Genomic DNA, 27,634 nt, shown 5'->3' on the forward strand with positions numbered 1-27,634 from the left:
GACAGATCTTCCCCCTTGAGGTGGGCAATATCTAATTGAACCAATCGTTTAGCCCATGGGCTGAATAACTGGAATACATTGATGGGACACAGCCTGCCAGGATTAGGGCTGCATCATAGCGCTCCTCATCCTGATGGGATTTATAAACCTGCCTGATCAACAACTGGACAATTGTTGGCCAGATATCGGTTGGGCAGGCCTGTCTGAGGGCCCCATACAGGGACCAAAAGCTGCCAACTCATTCCATCAGCTTTTATCGGCCCATATATGGCTATCTTAAGTGATTAGCTTGGGGCTACTGTATATTGAACAGCCCTGGCCATTCCCCATATTGCACTGGGAGAACTGGGAGGATAATCTATGCCTTGAAGTTATACCAACCTAGCATTCTCATTAGTGGTTTAATTTCATAGGCCTGGATCCCCCAGCAACTCATGTATCCGTGGGTCCCAAGAGACACCCCCCCCCCTACAATTGCAGGGCCTTTGATTTGCAGCTACACCCCGATGTCTCAGTTTGGGAGCCCAGGATTATTAGACAAGCAAGTCTAAGAAAATCACACACTGGAGTCATAACAACCTATTGGAAGATCACATCCTGCCCATGTCAACAACAAAAATAAACAGGGATACTGGTAAAATGAACTTTATTGAATAAACTCCATAATAAATGATTAGTATATCTGTAATCTGTACAGGATGCACATAAGGTACCTAGCTTATTCATGAAACGGCGCTTTATAAAACCAGACAAAGAAGCGCCGCAGCTCTGACGGTGGGAGGAGACGTTCATCACTTTCAACAGACACAAAAATACATAGAGAAAATAAACCTTATTATGTTACAATATCTACATGGACAGAATGACCATTCATCCTCAGATTTGGTGATATCATGTGATCTTTGGATGTGAAAAATATAACCCCGCTGAATTTGCCACCTCTTTTTACCAGTCTGCCAACTTGTAAATCCCTTGGGCTGCAAACCCATAGTTGACCCGTTCCTAGACAATGGCACAGTCCATATGCCTATCCATATGCTTAGTGACTCTAATATCCACATGTTTTACAATATGAGGTACATTATCCCTTATACAATCTCCGTTTTACGAATAGCCTGATTTTTTTTTCCATCTTAATCAACCAAGTGACCAAGTGCTTCTCCCTGATAAACAACATGGTTAGGTTGAGGGACTTATGTACTAAACTTAGGGTTGCCACGTTGTACCTCCAATATAGGTCACGTACACACATTGCATGGATGTTGAGTGATTAGCCCAAATGCAAATTGCAGAATGCACTGGATTATAAGTAGTCCTGCTACTATTACTAAACAGCCATGTTGCATAGGGACTTAAAGGGGCTATTGAAGAGGGGAGGAGGCAAAGTTAATGTGTGGATATACAAGAGGGTTCTTCTTATACGGAAAGCTTTCAACAGGACACACATTTGCATGTATACATTCCCATACACGAACAGAATATTCAATATTTGAATGATTATGTGTGTATAGTGATTTCTTTAGGCATGGGGAAATGTATTTAGTCTCTCACAATGGAGGTAATTTGTCTAAAAGTAATGAATTCTTTCTTTTCTGTGCATGAACCTATGGGATACAAGGGCAAAATGCCCATCACTTGGTTTGTCCAGTCAGCGTTCTATAATTGGGATATCACACCGAGGCCCAGATTAAGGTCTGTAGCAAGCTGGTCCACTGGACTCACATCCAGGCTATTGTCACACAGGTGTCACTGGGCCTTTTGGGCAATTGCCTTTTGAAAGAGATGGGCCAATGGACCATTACAATAGACATGCTGGGGGATCTTTTTTTTTATCCAACGGCCCCACGGACTATTCCGTCTTCTTTATTCTTTCTTCTTGCATTCTGATGTGCCAACAGATTTTAAAAAATCAAGATGCCTAAACTCTGGGTGGATTCTTTCCTTTTGGAAAATGTCAGGCAATACGTCTACTGTCTCGTGGATTTACCCAGCAAAGGGGGTAAATAAATCCATAGGGGGGATAAACCCCTTCACAGGCCATCAACGGCAGTGACAGAAGCAGGCGTGGAAGAGCGTGAGGTGGCGCTGGATGATCTCTCCAGAGTGGGGCTCAGCAGGACGGGGTCAGAGGCTTTGGGAATGAGGGAACGGGTAGGAGTAAGTGGCTTTGTCTGCGTGTGTATGCCTTGGCCACAGATGCGGTGATGTTTCTCCCAGTCCTTGTGCTGACAGAAGGAGCCACAGTAGCGAGCGATGTTACAGCCACTGCACGTCTCACTGGCTTTCCGGCCACAGTTCCAGCAGCTCTGCAGAGGCGGGGAAATTGCAGATTAAATCTCCTCATTTAGAATAATCTTTGGCCTTCTAAACGTAACCCCCCCGACGTCTTTGAGTTGTCGGGGAACCATACACCCGGGGCACCAGCATTCCCATGATCTGATTCTCCTATTGCTACACCCCTGAATAAACCTTATTCCTTTCTCCCACAATACAGCAATTTTGTACTACTTTACGACTAAGGTTCTAGATTTTTTATACTAGAGAATTTAGCCTACATTGGTCTGATATGCTCTCTGAAAACCCATGGTTTAGATCACTGCAGAATTAGAAAAAATGCACAATAACTAAATATGTTTTATACCTCAGTGGACTCTTCCTGCTCATTCACAACCAAGAAGGCATCCTCTGCAGCCCTCCTCTTTGTGTCCGCGATGGTCTGTTCCATCCTTGCTCTCTCCGATGCTATCATCTCAAACGCTTTCTGCTCTGCTTCTGAGACAGCTTTCTGTACTTCGGACATTGCCTGCCGTTTGACCTCATTCACAGCCTCCTCTGTGGGACCAGTGGGAAAGTGTAGTGTTAGCTATACCGAGACAATATATAGCAGCCCCTCTGGTATTTGCCAGAATCTACAGATTGCCAGTCTGGGCCTGGGTCCTGGCATTCCAAGTACACAGAGGCCCAAACAGCCCCCCCAGCCCAATAAATAGTGACTGTCTATGGCATCTTACAGCAGCCCCTCTGGCATTTGCCTGAACCCACAGATTGCCAGTCTGGGCCTGGGTCCTGGCATTCCAAGTACCCAGAGGCCCAAACAGCCCCCCAGCCCAATAAATAGTGAGTGTCTATGGCATCTTATAGCAGCCCCTCTGGCATTTGCCTGAACCCACAGATTGCCAGTCTGGGCCTGGGTCCTGGCATTCCAAGTACCCAGAGGCCCAAACAGCCCCCCCCCCCAGCCCAATAAATAGTGAGTATCTATGGCATCTTATAGCAGCCCCTCTGGCATTTGCCTGAACCCACAGATTGCCAGTCTGGCCCTGGGTCCTGGCATTCCAAGTACCCAGAGGCCCAAACAGCCCCCTTAGCCCAATAAATAGTGAGTGTCTATGGCATCTTATAGCAGCCCCTCTGGTATTTGCCAGAATCTACAGATTACCAGTCCAGGCCTGCTTCATTGTAACATAATAGCGGGTGACATTTCATACCTGCTTTTCTCCAGATCTCGTCGGTTACATAGCCTGTTCCTGTCCTGCTCCCAAAGTCTCGAATGGAATCTGCAAAAAAAACAAAAAAAAACAAAGTTCGTGAGTTTGAGAAGTTTTACAAGGAGAAGGGGGGGGGAAAGAATGAGTGCGTCCGAAGAAACCAGACGACAGAGTACCGTGTCCCCTTACCACTGGTTCCAGAATCAGTGCTGGTAGGACTGTGTTGCCTGCTGAGGTGCTCACTTCCCTTCCGGATCTCATTTGACTCATTGAATCTCCTTTTCCAGTAGTTGAGCTCATCCCTGTCCACTTCCTGACAGCGGCGCAACACGGCCATTGAGCGCCGAGTCTTCTCCACCATCTCCATGATACAGTTCAGTGCCTGGAAGGAAAGGAGGAATGTTGCATTATGACCCTTGCATGTTTCAATTTGAGTGATTCCATGGTACTTGATGGCACACTCCGTAATGGAACAGGTGAAACTAATGTGAATACTTATACTTACATGGTCCAGATGTTTCCATTCTTCTGCCCATTCTCTCTCTGTCAGCCGATGGTCTACAAGTTCTTCTTGGTAGCCATTATTTAAGTTTCCATTGACTCCTTGGGACACAAATATAATATATTAATACTGCATACGCTATTGAGATTGTCCTTTATTCTATAGCACTTCATAAATATTTTGTATCATTCCCATTAGATCCTGCGCAGTGGAGCTTGCAATCTAAAGTCCCTATCACATTCACACACAAGGGTCAGTTTCATTAGGGAGTTCTTCTTACCAGAACTGTGATGCCGATCTCTGATGTCTCGGTGTTCAGCGATCTTGCTTAGTTGGTCTCTGTAAAGCTGGGAGCTGGGAATATCCTCCAAGGAGTAGTGTTGAAGGGGTGGTGGTGTTGGGTGGAAGTGGCTGGTACTGTTCACGATGGGGAGGGACAGAGCTGGGCTGTGCCGGGGGGCTGGGCTGATAGTGCAGACTCTCTTAACTGGAGGTTCGGGGGGTGCAGGCTCTCTCTCGCAGCCATTTTCTTCTCTTCTGGATTAAAAGAGAATAATCATCTACCAATTGTCTCTAAATCTAGAAGCCTCATCTGCCTCAATCTAGTTTCTTCTCAGATATCAACCTGTTTGAGCCCCCCAAAATTTGCTCAGAATACCCTTATATATATATATATTAAACAATAATATCCTGCTATAGTTTGAGTAACATTTTAAATAGCAAATACTACCCAGTGTTTTGCCCTCACCTAGGGAGGCCAGTCCCAAGTTTGGGAACCCCTTTTCTAATATAAGTCCTTCTTACCCTGACCCATCCCTGCCTTTCAGAATTTCCTTGCATTAGTCCACCTTTACATATAACTCCTACCTGCCCTGGCTGTGACTTGCCCTTGCGGGGGGGTGCATTTTTACCTGTCAGGGCTATGTCGTTTCCCATTGCCATTCACTTCCATAAGCAGTTCTGAGGAATCCGCTGGGGAGGAGGTGCTGGTATTTAGGAGAATATGTTCATGCTGTGCCAGGTACTGGGAAGGGGTCTGCTTGGCAGCTCGGGCACAGTGTAGCAACTCCCGCTGCAGAAGAGGCAAGTTGGCCTATGACATAGATTAGAAGATATGAAGTTATCAATGCAGAGGGTCAGTCAGCTAAATGACTAGTTAGGCGCATGGGTTAGTCCCGTGGAGAACTCCGCACTGGATGTTCCTAGTCTCTCACTCACCTTTAGGAATGGGATGACAAAGGGGCGCAGGGGGAAATTGGTGGCTTCCTGCAGTTTGCAGTGAAATTCCTCAATGGTTACAGTTGAGTTCTGCACAAGAATATAACATAGACAAATTAAACTACAGTAGCTGCTCCCTTCACTTAGATGGTCTACCACCTGCAGGTATAGACGTTTTGCAAATTTACAGATGGAAAAAGTAATTATTCATTATTTCCTGCCATAGAACCCAAAGCACATTGACAGGCAGATGCCATTCCTGCCATGGGGCAGTTTGGAGTGGACTGCTATTTTCTCCACAACCTGAGAACATTTTACTTGTGCATTAGCTTTAAGCCTGGCTAGACATACTCACATATACTGCCTGACCATATGGGCATAATGTCAGGTCATGGGTATAGTTAGACAGACCAGCCAGTGACACTGCTGGATTGCAGATGATCTGTCCATTTGGGCCAAATAATGCAATGTGGCCCAATGTGTTATGTGGAGGATCAGCAAGTGTATAAGTGCGATTGAGTAAGAAAACTTAGTAAGGTATAGTAAGGAGAGATGGTGCCTATAGTAGCAGTGGGGGGATAATAGCCTCTGGGAAGGGACTGGGGCTGTGGGATAGCAGGTATAGTAGGGAGAGATGGTGCCTATAGTAGCAGTGGGGGGATAATAGCCTCTGGGAAGGGACTGGGGCTGTGGGATAGCAGGTATAGTAGGGAGAGATGGTGCCTATAGTAGCAGTGGGGGGATAATAGCCTCTGGGAAGGGACTGGGGCTGTGGGATAGCAGGTATAGTAGGGAGAGATGGTGCCTATAGTAGCAGTGGAGGGATAATAGCCTCTGGGAAGGGACTGGGGCTGTGGGATAGCAGGTATAGTAGGGAGAGATGGTGCCTATAGTAGCAGTGGGGGGATAATAGCCTCTGGGAAGGGACTGGGGCTGTGGGATAGCAGGTATAGTAGGGAGAGATGGTGCCTATAGTAGCAGTGGGGGGATAATAGCCTCTGGGAAGGGACTGGGGCTGTGGGATAGCAGGTATAGTAGGGAGAGATGGTGCCTATAGTAGCAGTGGGGGGATAATAGCCTCTGGGAAGGGACTGGGGCTGTGGGATAGCAGGTATAGTAGGGAGGGATGGTGCCTATAGTAGCAGTGGGGGGATAATAGCCTCTGGGAAGGGACTGGGGCTGTGGGATAGCAGGTATAGTAGGGAGAGATGGTGCCTATAGTAGCAGTGGGGGGATAATAGCCTCTGGGAAGCGACTCTGGCTGTGGGACAGCAGGAATAGTAGGGAGAGATGGTGCCTATAGTAGCAGTGGGGGGATAATAGCCTCTGGGAAGGGACTGGGGCTGTGGGATAGCAGGTATAGTAGGGAGAGATGGTGCCTATAGTAGCAGTGGGGGGATAATAGCCTCTGGGAAGCGACTCTGGCTGTGGGACAGCAGGAATAGTAGGGAGAGATGGAAAAAATCTATGCTCAAAAGGGGAGAACAAACAAACTCTATGCAGATAGTGCCCAGGTCAGAATAAAACTCAATTAGGTTGGATGCTGACTGTAGCTGTGAGGAAGAGAACAGGGATATGGGTGCATTCTACTTACCACAAGGGCCAAAACGAGGGTGCGAACCTTTTCCCCTATCTCAGGAGAGATATCATTTCCAAACTGCTGCAATGTAGTGAGAAATCTCTTCAGTTTGCTGAGCTGCCTCACCCCGCAGGTGGCTGGAAGCTGCTGATTGGCCAGGGAAGAGGAGGAGGAGGATGATGGACCATTGCTGGAACGCTGAGGTGGGGATGGTGCTCCATTTAATGTGGGGGGAGAATGGTTGATGCCATTGGAATCTGTAAAAGAAGCACATGGTAATATAGTATGCAGCATAGGCCATTCCAGTAAAATGCTATATTTTCTACCAAACCCATTGCATTTAGGTAACTTTCTGTAATTACTAAACTTACAAACTTCCTGAGATTCATAATCTTTTTAATGGTTACTTCTGACATCAAAGGTAACCATTAATTTAAAGGTAGCATGCCGATATCCTTATAATTTACAGTAGGGGGTACATTATCCCTTATAATACATGAGTGATACTCAGAGTTCCCTGTATAACTCAGCCTGCAGCCTTGTGCCTTTATATGGGCACAGAACCCCTCAGTGACTTCTAATATCCTTATCATTTACAGTAGGGGGTACATTATCCCTTATAATACATGAGTGATACTCAGAATTCCCTGTATAACTCAGCCTGCAGCCTTGTGCCTTTATATGGGCACAGAACCCCTCAGTGACTGCTAATATCCTTATCATTTACAGTAGGGGGTACATTATCCCTTATAATACATGAGTGATACTCAGAGTTCCCTGTATAACTCAGCCTGCAGCCTTGTGCCTTTATATGGGCACAGAACCCCTCAGTGACTTCTAATATTCTTATCATTTACAGTAGGGGGTACATTATCCCTTATAATACATGAGTGATACTCAGAGTTCCCTGTATAACTCAGCCTGCAGCCTTGTGCCTTTATATGGGGGGCACAGAACCCCTCAGTGACTGCTAATATCCTTATCATTTACAGTAGGGGGTACATTATCCCTTATAATACATGAGTGATACTCAGAGCTCCCTGTATAACTCAGCCTGCAGCCTTGTGCCTTTATATGGGCACAGAACCCCTCAGTGACTTCTAATATTCTTATCATTTACAGTAGGGGGTACATTATCCCTTATAATACATGAATGAAGTATGGTCACGGAACTCCTCAGTTACATTTAAATATAAATCTCACAGATTATTACAAGTGGGCTGGAGCTGTTGGTGGGTGACTCAGGGTTGGAATAAGGGTGAAGACACAAAGCACTACTAGTAGCAGCTACTTTTTCACGGCTACTACATATCAGAAAATACCCTGCCATAGACAATACTGAACATTGCCTCTATAAAACACAAATAGAGACAATTATCAGTAAATGATCAGCATTGTCTATTTTAGTAGCCACGAAAAGTAGCTGCTACTAGTAGCTCCGTGTGCTTCACCCCTATAGGAACTATATAAAAGGTACAATGGATATTATAGAGTATGGATAATATGCAGTGCAGCAGAGTGAAGTGAGTGATCTAAAATGCCCCCCCCCCCCCCCACCTTTTGGTTTTGTGGTTAACTAGGCTAGGGGTACATACGTGATGATGGGGGAAAGGCAACAGACCGAGGGCCACCAGGATTCACAGGAGGAAGTGGTGCCATAGTTGGCGGCGAGGATCTGGAGTGGATCTTCACTTCCATGGGAGACCCAGGCATGGGTGGCACCCTCTTGTCCCCAGTAACTGCATAAAGGCACAGAAATGAGAGACATAAGGAGAGAAGCCGTAGTACTAAAGCACAGCATATTGCTTGTAAGCCCCTGTATCCTCCCCGGTGTTGCACCAACAGATGCAGGGTCACACAACAGGTTGCCCTGCGGATGTAGCAGCTGGGAGGAACCATCTGGTGGGACCGTGTAACCCCTTGTGTTCCAGCTGCAGGGAAACAGGCACCCCCTGCAGCCTGTCACAAAGGAGAACCTGTTCTGATCCCACCAAGCCAGTAACAGTTGCTGAAGCAAGACCTTCCATTGGGGTCCCTCTCCACCCTTAAGGGGCCCCAATGAGCATCAATTTTACAAAGAAGAAACTTATAGGAACTTGGGAACTGCTGAATTCTTTCTGGGGACCGCCTGGAACTGTTGGACAGTGTGTGTAGTAAGGCAAGATGGTGTCAGGGGAAAGTGCCCAAGGTTACCCAAGGTTTCTTCCAAGGCCAGCCCTGTGCGAGCATCCACCCCGCTGTATATTTGCAGCCACACACCCCACTACTGTTCAGAACCCCCAAGTACAAAATTATCTGGTGCTTTTATGCCTGTGAATTTCTGACTCGCTATTTCCCAGAATCCTCCCTGTGTTTATCCCAGAGCGCTGTGCAGAAACCGCTCTCCATCTGTTTCCCGTTTCTGCCAAGTTGAGGTTTTCCTCTGCGCGGTTAACCCCCTCACTGCCAATTCAAGAAATGCATGGATTGGCCACACTGTGAGCATCTTTACTCAATTGTGAACACAAGAAGCTCGTCAGTTATGTTTTCCTGTAAACTGACCTAAGAAAAATATGTTCCCTGAAAACTGTGATACAGACTCAACTCTGCTCTTAGTAACTCTTAGGAATCGGGATCTGTTAAACTTCCTTTTACAGACTGAGGGGACCCCATAGGCTAGAGAGGGGGTAGAGGGGAACTGTGAAATTAAATGGCTCTCCAAAATAAGAAACTGTCTTTGAGGACTGCAGCCTTGGTACGTCCCCTTTGTGGTCCAAAATTCTGTTAGGCACCTTAGCTCATAACAAGGTTACAGATATATAGAAACATTGGGGTAACAGTCACCCTGCTATAGTTCCAGGGGTACCCAGGGCACAAATAAGCACTCACCCCAAATCCCCCCCTAACTGGCCCTCAGGCTGGGCCCCCTTAGCCCATAACAAGGTTACAGATATATAGAAACATTGGGGTAACAGTCACCCTGCTATAGTTCCAGGGGTACCCAGGGCACAAATAAGCACTCACCCCAAATCCCCCCCTAACTGGCCCTCAGGCTGGGCCCCCTTAGCCCATAACAAGGTTACAGATATATAGAAACATTGGGGTAACAGTCACCCTGCTATAGTTCCAGGGGTACCCAGGGCACAAATAAGCACTCACCCCAAATCCCCCCCTAACTGGCCCTCAGGCTGGGCCCCCTTAGCCCATAACAAGGTTACAGATATATAGAAACATTGGGGTAACAGTCACCCTGCTATAGTTCCAGGGGTACCCAGGGCACAAATAAGCACTCACCCCAAATCCCCCCCTAACTGGCCTTCAGGCTGGGCCCCCTTAGCCCATAACAAGGTTACAGATATATAGAAACATTGGGGTAACAGTCACCCTGCTATAGTTCCAGGGGTACCCAGGGCACAAATAAGCACTCACCCCAAATCTCTCCCCTAACTGGCCCTCAGGCTGGGCCCCCTTAGCTCATAACAAGGTTACAGATATATAGAAACATTGGGGTAACAGTCACCCTGCTATAGTTCCAGGGGTACCCAGGGCACAAATAAGCACTCACCCCAAATCCCCCCTAACTGGCCTTCAGGCTGGGCCCCCTTAGCCCATAACAAGGTTACAGATATATAGAAACACTGGGGTAACAGTCACCCTGCTATAGTTCCAGGGGTACCCAGAGCACAAATAAGCACTCACCCCAAATCTACCCCTACAGATAAACACAGGGGTAACAGTCACCCTGTTAATTTCATTAAATAAAATCCTTGTTAATTAGCTGCATGGTCATACAGAAACTCCGCTGGCAGAGAACCTATGACTAAATTGAAATAATGACGGCGGATAAGCCCTGTCAGTGCTGACAGAAGGTGACTTGCAACCTGTTGATTACTAACAACACACAAGGGGGCAATTGATTTCCCGTGACAGACTGCCCCAGTGACAGATATGAATAAATATGAGGGGCTAATTGAAAACACAAGCAGCCCCCCCATCCCAGCCGTGTTATTCAGGAGAGAAGGAGAACAGCTGATGGGACTGTCACCTGCAGCCTGAGCACTGGGGGGGAGGGAATGGGAGGATCAGACCGCAATGCTAATTTCCTAGAAAGACAATGGGGACATATGAATGGCGGTGAATGGGATTATGGGTAACAGTGGCTGCACCTGGTGTCAGGAACAGAAGGGGGGGGGTTGCCATGTGATTGGAAACAAGGACCACATCTGTCACTTACACAATGATAGAGTTCTTTCCTTACTTCCCCCCTCCCTGGTAATGTGTATGGGGTATTATGTGTGCCTCAGCGCTCTCGCACACATGCAACAGGTTGGGGGGTTTTTAACTCAATCCCACCCTCCATGCTCTGCAGGGCAAGCATCTATTATACAAGGTGCTAAATAATTAACCCCTGCATTTCAATGAAGAGCTTAATTTCCTAGCAGATGGATTCCAATGTCAAGATGCCTGTTTCAGCACGGGCGCCAATTGTTTCCCCCCTGAAACGATCCATTAGACACATCACGCTCATTAGAGCAATTTGTACCAGCCGTTACATTGCGGCCCTTAATCTATTACACACATTATTGTCATTCGCTCACTTTTTTCACCATCATAAAGCACAACTGACACCCATTTACCATGGCGATTTCCTTTGAAATCATTGCCCAATGCAATTGATCATGAACACACAAAATAATGCTCCCTGCACCTTTAAGATATTGGCATTGCCCAGAATCCCCTGCAGCAGACTCAGGTTTCCATGCGCTTAATTAGCCTGCTGAATATAAAGCAGGAGCTATGCCCTTGAGAAGGCAAGTCTAATGAATTAATGCATTCACATCTTCATTCCAAGGTGTATAAATGATGTTAGCTATACATACCCCAGCACAGTATACAAGCTGCTCATAATATATTTTACCCATTATCCAACAAAGTTCCGAATTACGGAAAGGCCATCTCCCATAGACTCCATTGTAATCAAATAATTCACATTTTTAAAAATGATTTCCTTTTTCTCTGTAATAATAAAACAGTACCTGTACTTGATCCCAACTAAGATATAATTACCCCTTATTGGGGGCAGAACAGCCCTACTGGGTTTATTTAATGGGTAAATGATTCCCTTTTCTCTGTAATAATAAAACAGTACCTGTACTTGATCCCAAATAAGATGTAATTAATCCTTATTGGAGGCAAAACAATCCTATTGGGTTTAATTACTATTTATATAATTTGTTTTAGTAGACTTAAGGTAGGAGATCCAAATTACGGAAAGACTCCTTATCCGGAAAACACCAGGTCCCAAGCATTCTGGATAATGGCTCCCATACCTGTACCCCATGTACCCGAAACCTAGCTGACACACATTAGGGGAAAAAAAGAATATAGGAATGTTTATTATGAACCAAGTGACCCATAGAATATAATTTCTGGAAAGAGATCTTGTTTGGGGCTGTGGGGGGCACATCAAACCTGATCATGCATCAGACCAATATGTATAACTATAATAAAATAGACACTCTATAGACATTGCTATTCCCTGATACGCTCAAGGACACAGAGGAGAGTAAATAGTAATGGAAAGAGCTTACCGGCTTCGATTTGCAGCTCTGGAATTCTAAATAGGATTTTCTTGGGGGGGGGGCAGAGAGTTAGATATATATATATATATATGCCCCCCCTAACAAAAATAGCCTGTGTTTAATACATCTGTGATTCCTCAGTGTGTTGGAAACAATCAGGGTAGGGTAGGCCGGTGCAGATGGACTGCAGATGTGCTGTCACACTGAATAACACCCCCCCTACTGCCAGAGAGAGACATACACTCTATCCGCCCCCCCACCCCAGCTCTCTCGCTCTGTCTCTACCTCTGTTACCAGGGCTTCCTGCTTTTTAAATGCCACTAGATATACTCCTACCACTAGATCCAATCCAGTTGGACTAGAATAGTGATTGGGTGGGGGGTAAATTTGGCCAAACCTGAATGTCCGTACAACTGCAATGCTCGGAAACCTCCTACTTGCTGAAAATGTTTAAATAAAAAAAGGTGCATTTCAATTTCTCTTGTTAAGTAGAACTATTCTATGCTGAGCTAAGGGAATTTTACTAACAAAACAGTATGTTCACAATTTTCTATGTCTATATAGTTTACACCTGATTTTTACATATTGGTACAGGTATAGGACCCGTTATCCAGAATGCTCGGGACCAATGGTATTCCTTAATTTGGATCTCCATACCTTAAGTCTACTAAAAAAAATCAATAAAACATTAATTAAACCCAATAGGATTGTTCTGCCCCCAATAAGGGGTAATTATATCTTAGTTGGGATCAAGTACAGGTACTGTTTTATTATTACAGAGAAAAGGGAATCATTTAACCATTAAATAAACCCAATAGGGCTGTTCTGCCCCCAATAAGGGGTAATTATATCTTAGTTGGGATCAAGTACAGGTACTGTTTTATTATTACAGAGAAAAGGGAATCATTTAACCATTAAATAAACCCAATAGGGCTGTTCTGCCCCAATAAGGGGTAATTATATCTTAGTTGGGATCAAGTACAGGTACTGTTTTATTATTACAGAGAAAAGGGAATCATTTAACCATTAAATAAACCCAATAGGGCTGTTCTGCCCCAATAAGGGGTAATTATATCTTAGTTGGGATCAAGTACAGGTACTGTTTTATTATTACAGAGAAAAGGGAATCATTTAACCATTAAATAAACCCAATAGGGCTGTTCTGCCCCCAATAAGGGGTAATTATATCTTAGTTGGGATCAAGTACAGGTACTATTTTATTATTACAGAGAAAAGGGAATCATTTAACCATTAAATAAACCCAATATGGCTGTTCTGCCCCCAATAAGGGGTAATTATATCTTAGTTGGGATCAAGTACAGGTACTGTTTTATTATTACAGAGAAAAGGGAATCATTTAACCATTAAATAAACCATACCCCCCAACTGTCCCGCTTTTCGCGGGACAGTCCCGCTTTTTATGGCGCGTCCCGCTGTCCCGGATAGTTCCATGAATGTCCCGCATTGTGGGACATTCATGGAACTATCCGGCACAGCGGGATGCGCTTGCTGTGCCGGATGTTCACGCTTCGTCTGCGGCTTCGTTATGCCTCTCCTTGCGCTGCGCGACAGTCCCTTTTATAAGGTTGCGCCTGTGGGTGTGACGTCATTACGCACAGGCGCAACCTTATAAAAGGGCCTGTCGCGCTGCACAAGGAGAGGCATAACGAAGCCACAGAAGAAGGCGGAGCTCCTATGGGAGGTACTGTGATAGGGGGACACTGTGTATAGGGGGCTACGGTGTATAGGGGGCTACTGTGATAGGGGGCTACTGTGATAGGGGGCTACTGTGATAGGGGGGGCTACTGTGTATAGGGGCACTGTGTATGGGGGGCTACTGTGTATGGGGGGAAAAACTGGTACTTAGTTATAACTCACTTATAACTGACTGCCTTCTCTCTATATTTGTATTTTAATGTAGGAGTTGCTGTATTGTTTTCCTTAGGTCATTCAGTATGAGGGTATAGCACATTTTCGTCTGCTCCCGCCATTTGATCTATATAAAAGGGGTATTTTTTTTAAAATGGGGTGTGGTAATTGGGGCATGACCACAAAAGGGGGCGTGGTCAAAAAATTTGCCAAATACAGCAAAATCTTTTTGTCCCTCTTTTCATTTTTCAAATGTTGGGAGGTATGAATAAACCCAATAGGATTGTTCTGCAAGAGCTTTCTGGATAACGGTTTCCGGATAAGGGACCCCATACCTGTACTTTACAATATGGGCTGGCTTTGTACATGCCTGAAGCCTGAAGCACAACCTCCCTAGATACAGATTTGAGTGAATTTTTGCCAATTTCGCCAGGAGAATCCATTCCACCTGGGGGGGTTTCTCTACAGCTATAGAGGAACCAGACCCAGGTCCTGGCCAACCTGTCCCCCAGGACCCCAGGGGTCTGCTTCCTTTGTAGTTATATCACTGAATGAACCATAAAAAAAAAGCAGGAAGTAAATAGGAGATTCGTAGGAGATGTCTGGCATCATAGTCCCCAAACCAAGTGATATCCATAGCACATACTGTAGGTAATGGCCCCCATACACACACATATATAATCATACAACACAAAGCTATTTTCTTTTTGCTTTATTACATTTTATACTAGAGGAATGCCCTGTAGTTTGCCCACAGATCAAGGAAGAGATAGATGGGTGACGCTTACCAGGACCTGGGAAGGCAGACCTGTTCCTGTTTCCTGTCACTCACTACAAGGATTAAAGTGCCACTGCCCTGAATAATAAACAGATGCTTGAGTTTCAGCAGAACACACTTGTAACCTGGGGGGTTTGTATCGGACTCTATCGGACCCGGCATATCAATATTCAAATAATTGGCTCCATACGGTGTACCAGAATCCTTTGCTAGGAAATTGCAGAATCAGGTTGGTACAGGAAAAAAGTGCAGTATACTTGGAGGGGCTCAAAGAACAGATGGACCGCAAACTAACACTCATTAGTACAAATATATGTGTGTATATATAAATATATTGGCCAAAGTTCTGCTGTGGAGCGTTTTCCCCTCCTACTGAGCAGCACTGCACTGGTTTCCATGGCAACCACAAGGAAATTTAGCAATAAGTTATATCATTCTCAGATAAAAATATTATTTATAGGAAGAATACCGCTTGCTCTAATATGGCAGAGGACTCACATTGGAATGTAGATAATGATAAAGAGTAAGGGGCTCCAGTCTCCATTTAACAGTTCTGGCCATGGGCAGAACTATCCTCAATGCAGATTAATGAAATTACACATGAAGGGAAACACATGCATGGTCCTCAGCAATTCATTTGTCTCTGAGTAACCTATCACCATGACTGATTAATGACAGACATAGTAAAGTCATGGAACTCTCTCTTTAACTGAACTGTACTGGGACATACAATGTGGGGGGTGAAATATGATGTTTCAGGTCAGAATGGTGGCATTGCAGTGACTGATTGCTCCAATTCCAGGACCATAATGGCAAAGTTTTGCCTTGATTTCAGAACACTTATACCTGGATAGCAGTTCTGAACTGGACAGCCCATGTGAAAATTGGACAAGTGGAAACCCCTACTTAGGATCCTTATGGCACCTTGCACCCGTTACTTGGAACAAGTCATGGACTTAACACGATGTCCTGGTGCAAAAATACCAAAAAGTGGCCATTCAGGGGCCGCGTTCCAACTGGCCCATGCTCTTAACAGACAGATAGAATATTATAGGCCGCACATAGTATGGCTGACTTTCTACTTTTCCAACTTTGTGCAAAAAGCACAAATGATTGGAATAGTAGAAAAAGAAGAGACTCCTCTTTGCATTGTTATCCAGTGATGCCCAATGTACTGGCTAACATGGCAGATAAAATGAAACTCTGCCTGATCCCCAGACCAACCAATATCCACAGTTAAGCTGGCCATAGATGAGTAGATTTTTAAAAGATCTTTTTGTTATCCTACAACCAAGCTTAACGGAAACAATCGTTTAACAGTATTATCTGTGCACTTATGGCCACCATTACCCTGCTTATATACAGGTTGGATTGGCCTGCCAGAGTACTGGCAGAATACTGGATTGGCCTGCCAGAGTACCAGAGAATAGCCCGGTGGGCCCATGCCCTGAGATGCACCATCTATGGAAAACCCAGAGCAGCCCTTTCATTGCTTGATATGAAAGTTACGTAAGTTTTTTCACAAGTTATATAAACTGCATAAGTTAGCGTAAGGGCCCAATGATGTTGCTGTGGGGCCCAATAATCAGTCATTCCTGTGCTGGAAAGTTCATGTAGGAGACACTAATAAAATTCAGTAAATAGCTCCCAAAATCAACAGTTGATGTTTCACTATAATAAGCAGCGCATATAAATAGCTATTGCATAATAAATGCGCTAATAAGTCAGTTAGTTCAATGGGGGGGGAGTAGAATTTACCTTACGTTGTTTAATTCATTGGTGGTGAATTGTATTTTTGCTTGTACGCAAGTTACCTAAGTTTCTAGGCAAGTTACCTAAGTTTTAACTAACCTTTATTCGCAATTAATTTGCTAAACTTTTGCCTAACTTCTGAAGCAGATTCTCACAGGGCCCAGCACAACAGGGGGACCTCTACCTGTTGTCTGTAACATTCAATCTCCATCCATTTCTTCTGAGAGTGGGCCCTAGATATCAGGAGCCTCAGGAAGCCCAGTCCGACGCTGCTTGCACTCCTATGCAACTGTATATGGGTGTAGCTTAAACATAATGATGCTAGAATTTCAAGGAAAATTATTGCCAAAAAAGGAAGAAGTGTGGTATTATCCCTTTAATTACATTAACATCAGATGGAAGGCTGTGTTGGGCCAGTAGACACCAGGTGGGAAAGTACCCTGGACTGAGCCAAACTTACAGCTTCCAGTGGAACCCCCCCACCCCCCCAGGAACACAGAAGGCCAAAGTGTGAGGTTTCCGTACATTCCATAGCTCTGGCCTCTGGCTCCAGAATGTCTGATGGAGGCTGTGTAGCCCGGAGCTATTCATTTTAACAAGGAAGTCAGCCACCCACCTCTCTAACACAGCATGTCATTACTCCACAACTACAAGGGTGGGGGCTGGGGGGGCACAGGGTCTCTGTGCAAAGTCACACACACTGTAAATCTGTATGGGAATTAAGAAGAGACTGAGTTCTACAGAACAGACATTTGTTTGTGGGATCCAGCCATGCCTATGCCTTTATACTGATGGGGACAACCCTCTGTTGGCTACAAGAGCTTGATCTGTCTAGTGATGTCTTTATACCAGAACAGCCCTAACGTAGCATGGTCTGTGGTCCTAAGGCTAGTGCCACATTTGCAGCAAAATGCTGGAAAGTTCTTTTAAATTGACAATATTTGCAGTGTGCTGAACCTATGGCTGCACCCGTCGGTCTGGTAATTTCCACTCAGCAACTCACCATCAGACTGTCAGGGTCAATGCAATAACCACTGTTGTTAATAAAAAGGCATTTAGCTACCTATCACAAGCTAGACATTACATAGGTACCAGAATATATTGTGTGCCATTATGTTTAGGGCAATAGCACATGGGGCTACTTAAGCTAAAGGGTGATTGGTTACTGAGATGTTTTACATTTTCGGTTAGCCTTGTTGAAGTACTACTTGCTGCACCACCAACAGTCTTCGGTTTTTAGAGGCACTTTCTATTGATAGACCACACATTAAAGCTAGCCATACACGAGCAGATTTAATCTAACAATTGAGATGGCATGGTATGGGCTCTCCCAGAACGATATTTATCTGGCAGGTTTGAATACCCCAAGGACCACACAGACGCGCAGATGTGATTCTTTCTGGGCCTGCATTGGCATCTGTTTTGATCCAGGAAACCTTGCCAAACGAGCTAACTGCCAGCTTTAGGGCTCTGGCACACGGGGAGATTAGTCGCCCGCGGCAAAACTCCCTGCTCGCGGGCGACTAATCTCCCCGTGTACCAGAGCCCTAAGAGGATGAACCTCCCAACATACAATTAAAAATCAAGGCATTTTAGACCACCCCCCCATTCTGGCTTGCCACACCCAGACACCTGAACCCAGTGTTGGACTGAGATGCCAGGGGCCCACCAGAAAACCTTGGACCATAGGCCCACTTTCTAAACTATGATTCCTCCTCTACTCCCTCAACCTTTTTATTATCCAAGACTCTTTTCTCTATTCTTCCATCTCTTTTTTCCATACAGAAATAGGGAATCACCATGCAATTGGCCAAATAGTTAGAAGCAAGAGGGCCCACTGACACCTGGGCCCACCGGGAGTTTTCCTGGTATCCCGGTGGGCCAGTCCGAGACTGCATGAACCCTTGGACAGTACCTGACAAGCCTTGGGGTCTGCTATTTGTAAATGTACCATCTAAATCAGGACAATAGGGGGGAGATGCACCTTAAACAAACACACAATTCTTGCTTCTAAGTATATTTTGACAGAAATCAGAGCAGTCAAGGCAGACCCCAATAATTAGAAGAAATCAATATTCTGCGTTAGAACAGCAGCCATGGTTGGTATTATTCTGCAAGCTTTGTGTTCCCATACATCTGAGAAACGAGAGACAGAAGCCAAGCACTCGCAGCAATTCATCCAACAGTTAAACAGTTTATTAATGCAGGTGCTTTCTGTCTTATGCTGGGACTCCAACCAACCACTGTACTTATATAAATATACCTCACAGCGAGCAGAAGGAGTTGTCATCACAAGCCTAATGCATGGAACTGCCTTGATCTGCCACTGAAAGGCAAGAACAGAGGGACTTCTTTGTGTTCTGGGACCCCATCAGAAAGTTGGCTAATAGGCAGCCTGATGCAAAGGACTCTGGGAGGGGGCCATTAACTGCACAATGGCTTCCAATTGCACAAAGGGAAATGTTTTGCCATCCAACTGAGCGAGCTGTTACCGCATAATACACAAAGCCGGTTCATTTTCCAAGCAACTAAATAAGCCCGAACAGATGAAAAATACAAATCTTAACAATAACTTGCAATTCTTTTAGAGCAATATGTAAAGTTTGCTGTCTTACTGGTATAAAATATCCCACGCTCAAAATGTGGAGTCAGACTTCACCAAACTGACCCCCATTGCTATGTAATACTGAAAAAAATGGCAGCTAGGGTGATTTTCATGCAAGAGAGTGCATACGAGAGCAATGCCATATTCACAAGCCCCAAACAGATCCGTGTGGCAAGAATAGAATCCATAGACAACAATGAATGAATTGGATGAATTCTCACTCAGAAGCAGTTGTACTGGCAGATACAGTAAATCATTTCATTTGCTTTATCAGCAAGTGAGAAAATATATGGCATGGAACTGCCCCAGCTGCCACGTTGGAGTCAGGAAGGACAATGACATCATTTGGATCACACGAGAGGTGACTGCAGGTGCATTGGGTTCAACCACCGCTTGATCAGCTAGGATGTTGCTCCCAGTGGCCTCAAAGAAGGTGCTTATTTTTGAATTTCTAGCTTAGAAGCAGGCTTTGGCTGCATAAAAACTAGGAATACACCAAACCCACTTTTTTGGGTTCGACCGAACCCCCAAACCCACCCTGACGGTTTCTGCTGAATCGAATCCGAATCCTAATTATCGGGAAGGGTAAAAAAAAATGGCCCCCCCCCCTACAATTTAACCAGTTCGCCCGAGACTGTGGATTCTTCAAAAAAAAAGGTGGATTCGTCCCGAAACCCAAACCGAATCCGGGATTCGGTGCATCCCTAATAAAAACCAGGGGTACTGCCAAATAGAACCTCCTGTTGGCTGTCAGTACACATCGGGGCTGCCAAATAACCAATCACCACTCTTATTTGGTGCCCCCAGGTACATTGTTTATTCTTGTGTTGCGCCCCAACTCTTTTTACAATTGATTGTGGCTCAAGGGTAAAAAAGGTTGGGGACCCCTGGATTATATATGTATGTGCTTGGCGTTTAATCAGGGTCCTCCGAGTGCTCCTAGAAGAAACGTACCTGCGGCGCATCAGGGGAAGGAGATGTCGGATTGCGGGAGTGCCCTGGGGGGATTGGATCTGGGCCGCCGGGGCCCACCGGGTTTTTTCCCGGTACCCCGGCGGCCCAGTCACGCTGGGTTTAATGGGGTAAGGCACATGAAAGGCAGAGATAAGTTGCAGGGGATTTTAGAACTGAAAGATAGAGTTTAAACAAACAGTGAGTAGTGTGATATGTGTATATAGCCCCCAAACCAGCAGTTAATCCCCCATCCCATTAGCACTAGACCCCTAGATGCAACTGAGAGGGGGGAGGGTGTAGGGCAGACCAGGTGCAACATGAATAGAGCACACCTGGCTGTTCACAGCGCACACCTGGCCACTCACACACCCAGAGGGTTTGACATGCAGAACCAGCTTCATCACTGCCTGTCAGCAAGTGCACTTCCACTGATACAGAAAGGCAGGGACTACTCTTTGTACAGCGTGTGAGCCCAGACAAATGTATACAAAGGGTTCAGCAATTCATAGTCTGCACCTAAGCACACACTGCCAACAATCTAATCATTCCCTTGCCATGTGTACTGTTTTAGGCACAGTCCCCAAATATAATTGCTCTTGCACAATTGTGCATGATCCAACTTTTTATGAGTCTATGCATTGATAAGACAATATTTCATCTTGCACTTGTTTTTTTGCACTTTGTTTTTGTAATATTTTCTAAACCACTGTAAATTCCTCCATGATTGGTTTTGTAAAAAGATATAAGACTTGTAATCAAATGTCTGTCTCCTTCCTCTTACAAAGCAACAATTCTGTTCTGCTGAGATTCTAGCTATCTGGGCCCTGCCCAAAAGAGCTTACAATCTACAAGAAAACAGAATATTCTGTCACAGTGGCACATATCTTATCTGATCCCCATTGTAAGCAGCAGTCCTGCCCTGCTTTATGGCTGAGATTCTAGCTATCTGTATAACAGAGCATTCTGTCACAGTGGCACAGATCCTATCTGATCCCCCCCATTATAAGCAGCAGTCCTGCCCTGCTTTATGGCTGAGATTCTAGCTATCTGTATAACAGAGCATTCTGTCACAGTGGCACAGATCCTATCTGATCCCCCCCATTGTAAGCAGCAGTCCTGCCCTGCTTTATGGCTGAGATTCTAGCTATCTGTATAACAGAGCATTCTGTCCCAGTGGCACAGATCTTATCTGATCCCCATTGTAAGCAGCAGTCCTGCCCTGCTTTATGGCTGAGATTCTAGCTATCTGTATAACAGAGCATTCTGTCACAGTGGCACAGATCCTATCTGATCCCCCCCATTGTAAGCAGCAGTCCTGCCCTGCTTTATGGCTGAGATTCTAGCTATCTGTATAACAGAGCATTCTGTCCCAGTGGCACAGATCTTATCTGATCCCCATTGTAAGCAGCAGTCCTACCCTGCTTTATGGCTGAGATTCTAGCTATCTGTATAACAGAGCATTCTGTCACAGTGGCACAGATCCTATCTGATCCCCCCATTGCAAGCAGCAGTCCTGCCCTGCTTTATGGCCGAGATTCTAGCTATCTGTATAAAAGAGCATTCTGTCACAGTGGCACAGCTCCACACATCATTTTATATTTTAGGTTTAAAAGAGGCACACTTCAAAGGTACAAAATTGAAAATAAGGTAAACTGCAAGATATTAGAAACATCAATTTTACATAACATACTTGTAACCAGCCTTTTTGCAGATGATAAAAAAAATAACTCTTGGCTGTATATTGTTAGAATCTGTCATTTTCAGCATGTGAGAAAACAATTTGATTGTTCCCCGCAGGTTGTAAAAAACAACTACTCTCTTCATTTCTTTACTAGCTATAAAAATATGGAAACAGCGGAGTAATGTTGCATCTGTGGGCCCTACAACCAACTCAGGAGCAGCCTGTTACCACCCTGCTGGGACACCCATGGGTGCAGTCAGATGTTGAAATTGCAGGACTGAGCACCCTCAACCCCCAAAGTCATGAGGTTAGTTTCCTCTATATTAACATCACTGTATGGAAACTTCAGCATGTCTGGGAATGCTGCAAGCAAACAACTTGTGTTTAAGTGTAAGACTAATGACACACGGGTCGCTGCCTTCTGTTCCCTGTATGTGTGCGCTCTGGCAGGCATGGAATAAGCTTCCCAGTGCACACACAGAGTGGATTTCGGCACAAAAAAGCATCATTTAGGTTTCCCCCACCAGCACCAATGGAGAAAACAGACCAGTGCCATTAGACTAAAGGTGGACATAAATAGACTGACATCTGTCATCTGTGCTATCATATAAGCGCCACAGTTTAGCCACCTAAAAGGAGCCCTGATGCACTGCACTGACTATATAAAATGTATCTACTTGTAATACCAGCAAATAATACTGGCTCAAAGCTGGAGGGACTACCCTTATGCACTGTGCAAATAGGCTGGGAGGGAAGCTACAGATTGCCTAACTTTTACATGTCCCCATAAGAAACTGTAAACTCCCAAAGGTGAAAATAACATATGGACATGACATCTGTATCAGGTTCTCCAGTCTAGGTGTCAGTCTTCTCTTTAGGCAAATGTCAAAAGGGTAACAGCCTAAAAGCACTCACTTGTGAACACTGACACAAACGTCTCCAAAGATCTATCCAAGTGGCTAAATATAACTATAATGACACTGACAGCTCAAATCAAGTTTTTTTTCTTTCAAATGATGATCTTCACTAATGGTATCTCAAGGGCTTTTTGTTGCCCAAACAATAGTTGTTCTCAAGAGTAAAACCGCCCATACACGCACTGATGATATCGTACAAAACCTCGTTTCGTGCGATAAACGGTGCGCGTATGCCGGGTCAACGAGGCAACCGATATTGCCGAGGCAAATCGATCGGCCTAGTTAAAAGATTTTGACCCGAGCAAAGTCTACGTTCAGGGCTAAATCGGCAGAAGGAGGTAGAATTCCTATTGTTTCTACCTCCATATCTCATGATTCAGCCCTGAACATCTCTGGAGGGTGGGAATGATCTGTCGTGTGACCAATCGCTGCGTGTATGGCCACCTTGGTAAGATTTGCTTGTTTGCCGAAGTCGCTAAACAAGTGGATTTTTCCCCCAATATGACCACCTAAGGTGGGCGATATCAAAGCAATCCAATCATTTGGCCCTTAGGCCAAAAGACTGGATTACCGCAATCGGGATAGATGCCGTTGGAGCAAGGATCGCATCTATGAGCCGATGCTCTCCCCAATCCGATGGAAAAAATAAAACCTGCCTGATCAACATTGAGGGGTTCCCATACATGGGCAGGTAAGCTGCCAAATCAGTCTGAAGGAATCTTTAGATACCTACCTTTGGGCCAATATGATGAGGTCCTATGATGAGGACCATGCAACAGTCCTAATTCAGTCCTCATCCCCAAAGATATACAGTAAATTTTTATCCAGATATCAGCTGGACCCCATACACAGGCCAATACTGCAAACTTGGTGCAGTGGGGCCATGTATGGCCATCTTAATCCTGAGGGGCTTATCTCAATGTATGCAAAAAATAAATCTTACAGGCATGCCCTCCCTATATGACAAGTTTATAGGATCTGACGTAAGATACACCCACTGTAGTTATACTGAAGGAATATATTAGAAATGGGAAAATGTTTAGGAAGTTCAGGGTTTAAATCTTTTTCATCATCTGAGCAAGGAAGAATTCTCAAAAAAATGTTCCATTAATATCAATGAGCTCATTACTTTCTTACATACTCTGTTCAAAAGTCATAGCAATGACCATATAAGGGTACAAGGCTGCAGGCTGAGTTATACAGGGAACTCTGAGTATCACTCATGTATTATAAGGGATAATGTACCCCCTACTGTAAATGATAAGGATATTAGCAGTCACTGAGGGGTTCTGTGCCCATATAAAGGCACAAGGCTGCAGGCTGAGTTATACAGGGAGCTCTGAGTATCACTCATGTATTATAAGGGATAATGTACCCCCTACTGTAAATGATAAGGATATTAGCAGTCACTGAGGGGTTCTGTGCCCCCCATATAAAGGCACAAGGCTGCAGGGTGAGTTATACAGGGAACTCTGAGTATCACTCATGTATTATAAGGGATAATGTACCCCCTACTGTAAATGATAAGGATATTAGAAGTCACTGAGGGGTTCTGTGCCCATATAAAGGCACAAGGCTGCAGGCTGAGTTATACAGGGAACTCTGAGTATCACTCATGTGTATAAGGGATAATGTACCCCCTACTGTAAATGATAAGGATATATGAGGTCACTGTGACCATATAAAGGCATAAGGCTTTAGGTTATACAGATCTTTTAACTTCTAATATACTTTTTTTTTTTTATTTATTTTAACGTAAGGGGTAATTTTTGCATTATAACTGAAAAGTTCAGCAAGTCATGTGATACATACAATGTCAGTAAGCACCATTAATAACTTATGACACTGCTAAGCACCCTTTATAAGGATATTTTTACAGGTTATTTATAAAAAAGCCTTCCCATGGCCCAAAATCCTATTTCCAAGAATATTTATGCACAGCCCATATAACTTTATATACAAGCCGGCGTTCATTACACAACACACACAGAATAGAGTATTTCTGAAGGAACATACTGACACAATTACAAATCCTCCAAGTATTCGCTCCCATGGCACAGCCCGGCTCGGGGCCCTTGAATGCGGCCTGTTTATAAACAGGGCAGATCGGTCTGTTTCCAAGAGCAGAATCTAATCAATAAAGTCTAAGAATATAATCTGTAGCAGCTGTTCTGCGAGACTGTCTGGCTCTGCGGAGTCTGACACACCAATAATTTCCCTCCACGGAGGAGGCCAGAAACCTTGGGCCAAACAACTACAAAAAGCTGCGGGGGGATCCAGCTTTGTAGAACATTCTCAGTGATGGATCCCAGAAGGCGCCACATTTTCATCATTATACTGTAACAGAAAACTGCAGAACTATCAACATTCCAGTACGGCTTTTTGTCAACCCTGACAGTAAAGCATTGCTATAGGCATCACTGGGGATGCTGGGAGATGTAGTGCAACAGTATAGCCACAGGTGGCCAGTCCAAGAGACAGGGTTTATTTTTGCTCATGTCTCAATCACCAGCTACCCTAGAGCTTTATAATGCACATTTAGCGCAGGAAAGCAAATGGCTGGATATTTATAGATGTCATTTCGCTATATTTTCCCAAAAGGACATATTAAAGGGCATTTGTCTCACCAACATTCAATATAGAAGCCCATAATTAGGTAATATGTGTTTTAATTATATAGACAGAAAAGAATAATGATATATATATATATATATATATATATATATAGAATAATAATAAATAGCTTTAAAAGCCACAAAGGGGGAAGCTGTTCCCGGTGGGACATTGTGCTACCAACTTTCCTTGCACGGTACAGTGCTTACTCCAAAAGGAAGTGCAGGCTGCACCAAGAAATGGCTTCCCCTAGTATGGAGCATAAAATGCATGCATCCCAGTTGTAACAAGGCCCTCATGGTTTACCTTGCAGCTGAAGTACCTGTCTCAGTGCATGCTGGGAGTTGAGATACACAGCTGGAAGGCTGCAGGTTGGAGGGCCCTGCTGTATTGCCTAAAGATCAGTAAGTCCATATACCTTTATCATTCATTTCTATGTAACATCACAGATTGAAACTGTGTTGCACTGTGAGAAAACAAATATCAATGTTGCATGGGAAAGTAACAAAGTTACCTATGGTATCTAACATGGCAGCACCTAGCCCCAAGGCAGCTGAGGGATATGGGCTTGGGAATGGATCAGCACCCTGCTTGCTTAATCCTCAGTGTCAGAAGGGGGTCCTCAATAAAATCTTTTCCACAGTAACCGCCATGCCAACCCTTTTCCAAATTCCATGAATTAACTAACTGAGTGCCAGGCAGGATTCCTCCACAAAAGAAAATAATCCCTCCACTGCAGCTAAAACTGAGCACAGATAAAACTCCTATCTGCCATGCATAGTAGTGGATGCCAAGGCAGAGCGACCTGCAGCCCTCCCAGTGTCACTGTGTGCCCAGCTGTACCAAGGCCACAGGTTGCCATCAGGTTTTTCCTTTAGTAACCAAACTGTAGGTGCTGTGGCCAAGGGGACCAGCCAAACCTTAGTAGCCTTCTTACAAACACAAAATAGCAAATACACTCCAACATCTCATCTTAATAATACCAGTAGATACCAACACATAAGCTAGCATTAACCCTTCAATACCCTCAATCAGACATTTAATGCGCAAAAATGAACCTACTCAGATAAGCACAGTGTTTAACCCATTAGTACCATAGGAGCCTATGTCATTCAGCAAAAATCACCTTCCATGCTTTGTTAACCCTTTTACATACAGCACTCCCAGCACAAAGGAACACTACTAGTTAACTCTCTGCTCTGCCATACACAGATATGGACACTACTACTGAAAACCAGCAAGAAGAGCCAAAATACCCCCCTTAATAGAATAGGAAAGGTAGATGGTACTTACACTGAAAGGGTCCCGGGATGCCAACCATCCTATCCAAAGCAAGTGCAAAGCCACAATGTCACACAAATCCCCAGTAAGATGGCAATAGTCTTGCTGTCGCTGCTATCGACAGGAGGTTAAAGGGCCGCTGCAGGAGCTGGAAGAGACTGTGGGGATGGAAGAGAGGGGGCTGGGACCCATACAAGGGAAGAGGGAGGGGGAAGGGTGCTGCCTTCTTCTCCTCCTCCTCTTCCTCCTCCTTGCTCAGGCAGGGTCCTCCTCCTCTTCTCCAGCAGTTACCTCCTCCTCTCCAGCAGTCAGTACAATGACAGTAAGTGTGCTTTACCCAATCCACAGGCAGTTACACTGCAATGCTGCACAAGGTACAGTTATACATACTTATCCAATAAATAAGGCACTCCAAGGGTTGTGTGTGTTCCAGATGTATTTTTTATAGTATACTCAGTGTACATTTAATATTTAATAACATCATTAAAATAACTAGAAATGGCCTAGAACAAGTGTTGCCCCATCAGCCCTTTGAAATAAAACACTTTAAATTCACTAACAGCAGGTTATGCATTTACATGCAAGCTGCTGTAGTTACTGTATTGTCATTCAGAATACCTTTAAATTAAGTCAATTGAGAACGGCAAGCCCTTAGCAAGTGCACAAGCCCCGGGGCCTGCATAACACAAGGTGCAGGTTAAATAGTAGCACATTTAAAAAAATGCAACACATAATCAGCCTGCAAAGCAAGCGATAAAGGTCTTGGTCAGAACCATGGGTCGGGGATAGAAGGTTTAGTAGGGATAGATGGTGCCTATAGTAGCAGTGGGATAATA

General features: G+C 44.7%; 1 protein-coding gene across 3 annotated transcripts; it reads right to left on the reverse strand.

The window, feature by feature from the left end:
- Positions 1–629: 629 nt before the first annotated feature.
- cbfa2t2 (CBFA2/RUNX1 translocation partner 2) lies at positions 630–27,053 on the reverse strand. Of its 3 annotated transcripts, none has more exons than XM_031893951.1 (11): positions 26,811–27,053; positions 8,383–8,526; positions 6,803–7,044; positions 5,209–5,298; positions 4,902–5,083; positions 4,271–4,524; positions 3,994–4,091; positions 3,678–3,870; positions 3,489–3,557; positions 2,642–2,832; positions 630–2,306 (listed from the first exon to the last, which is right to left on the reverse strand). In XM_031893951.1, exons 1-11 carry the CDS (start codon positions 26,836–26,838, stop codon positions 2,031–2,033), a joined length of 1,767 nt encoding a protein of 588 aa, XP_031749811.1. In that variant the 5' UTR covers positions 26,839–27,053; the 3' UTR covers positions 630–2,030.
- Between the last annotated feature and the right edge of the window lie 581 nt (positions 27,054–27,634).

This window comes from Xenopus tropicalis, chromosome 10 (genome assembly GCF_000004195.4).
Source record: "Xenopus tropicalis strain Nigerian chromosome 10, UCB_Xtro_10.0, whole genome shotgun sequence".
Classification (NCBI taxonomy): Eukaryota; Metazoa; Chordata; class Amphibia; order Anura; family Pipidae; genus Xenopus; species Xenopus tropicalis.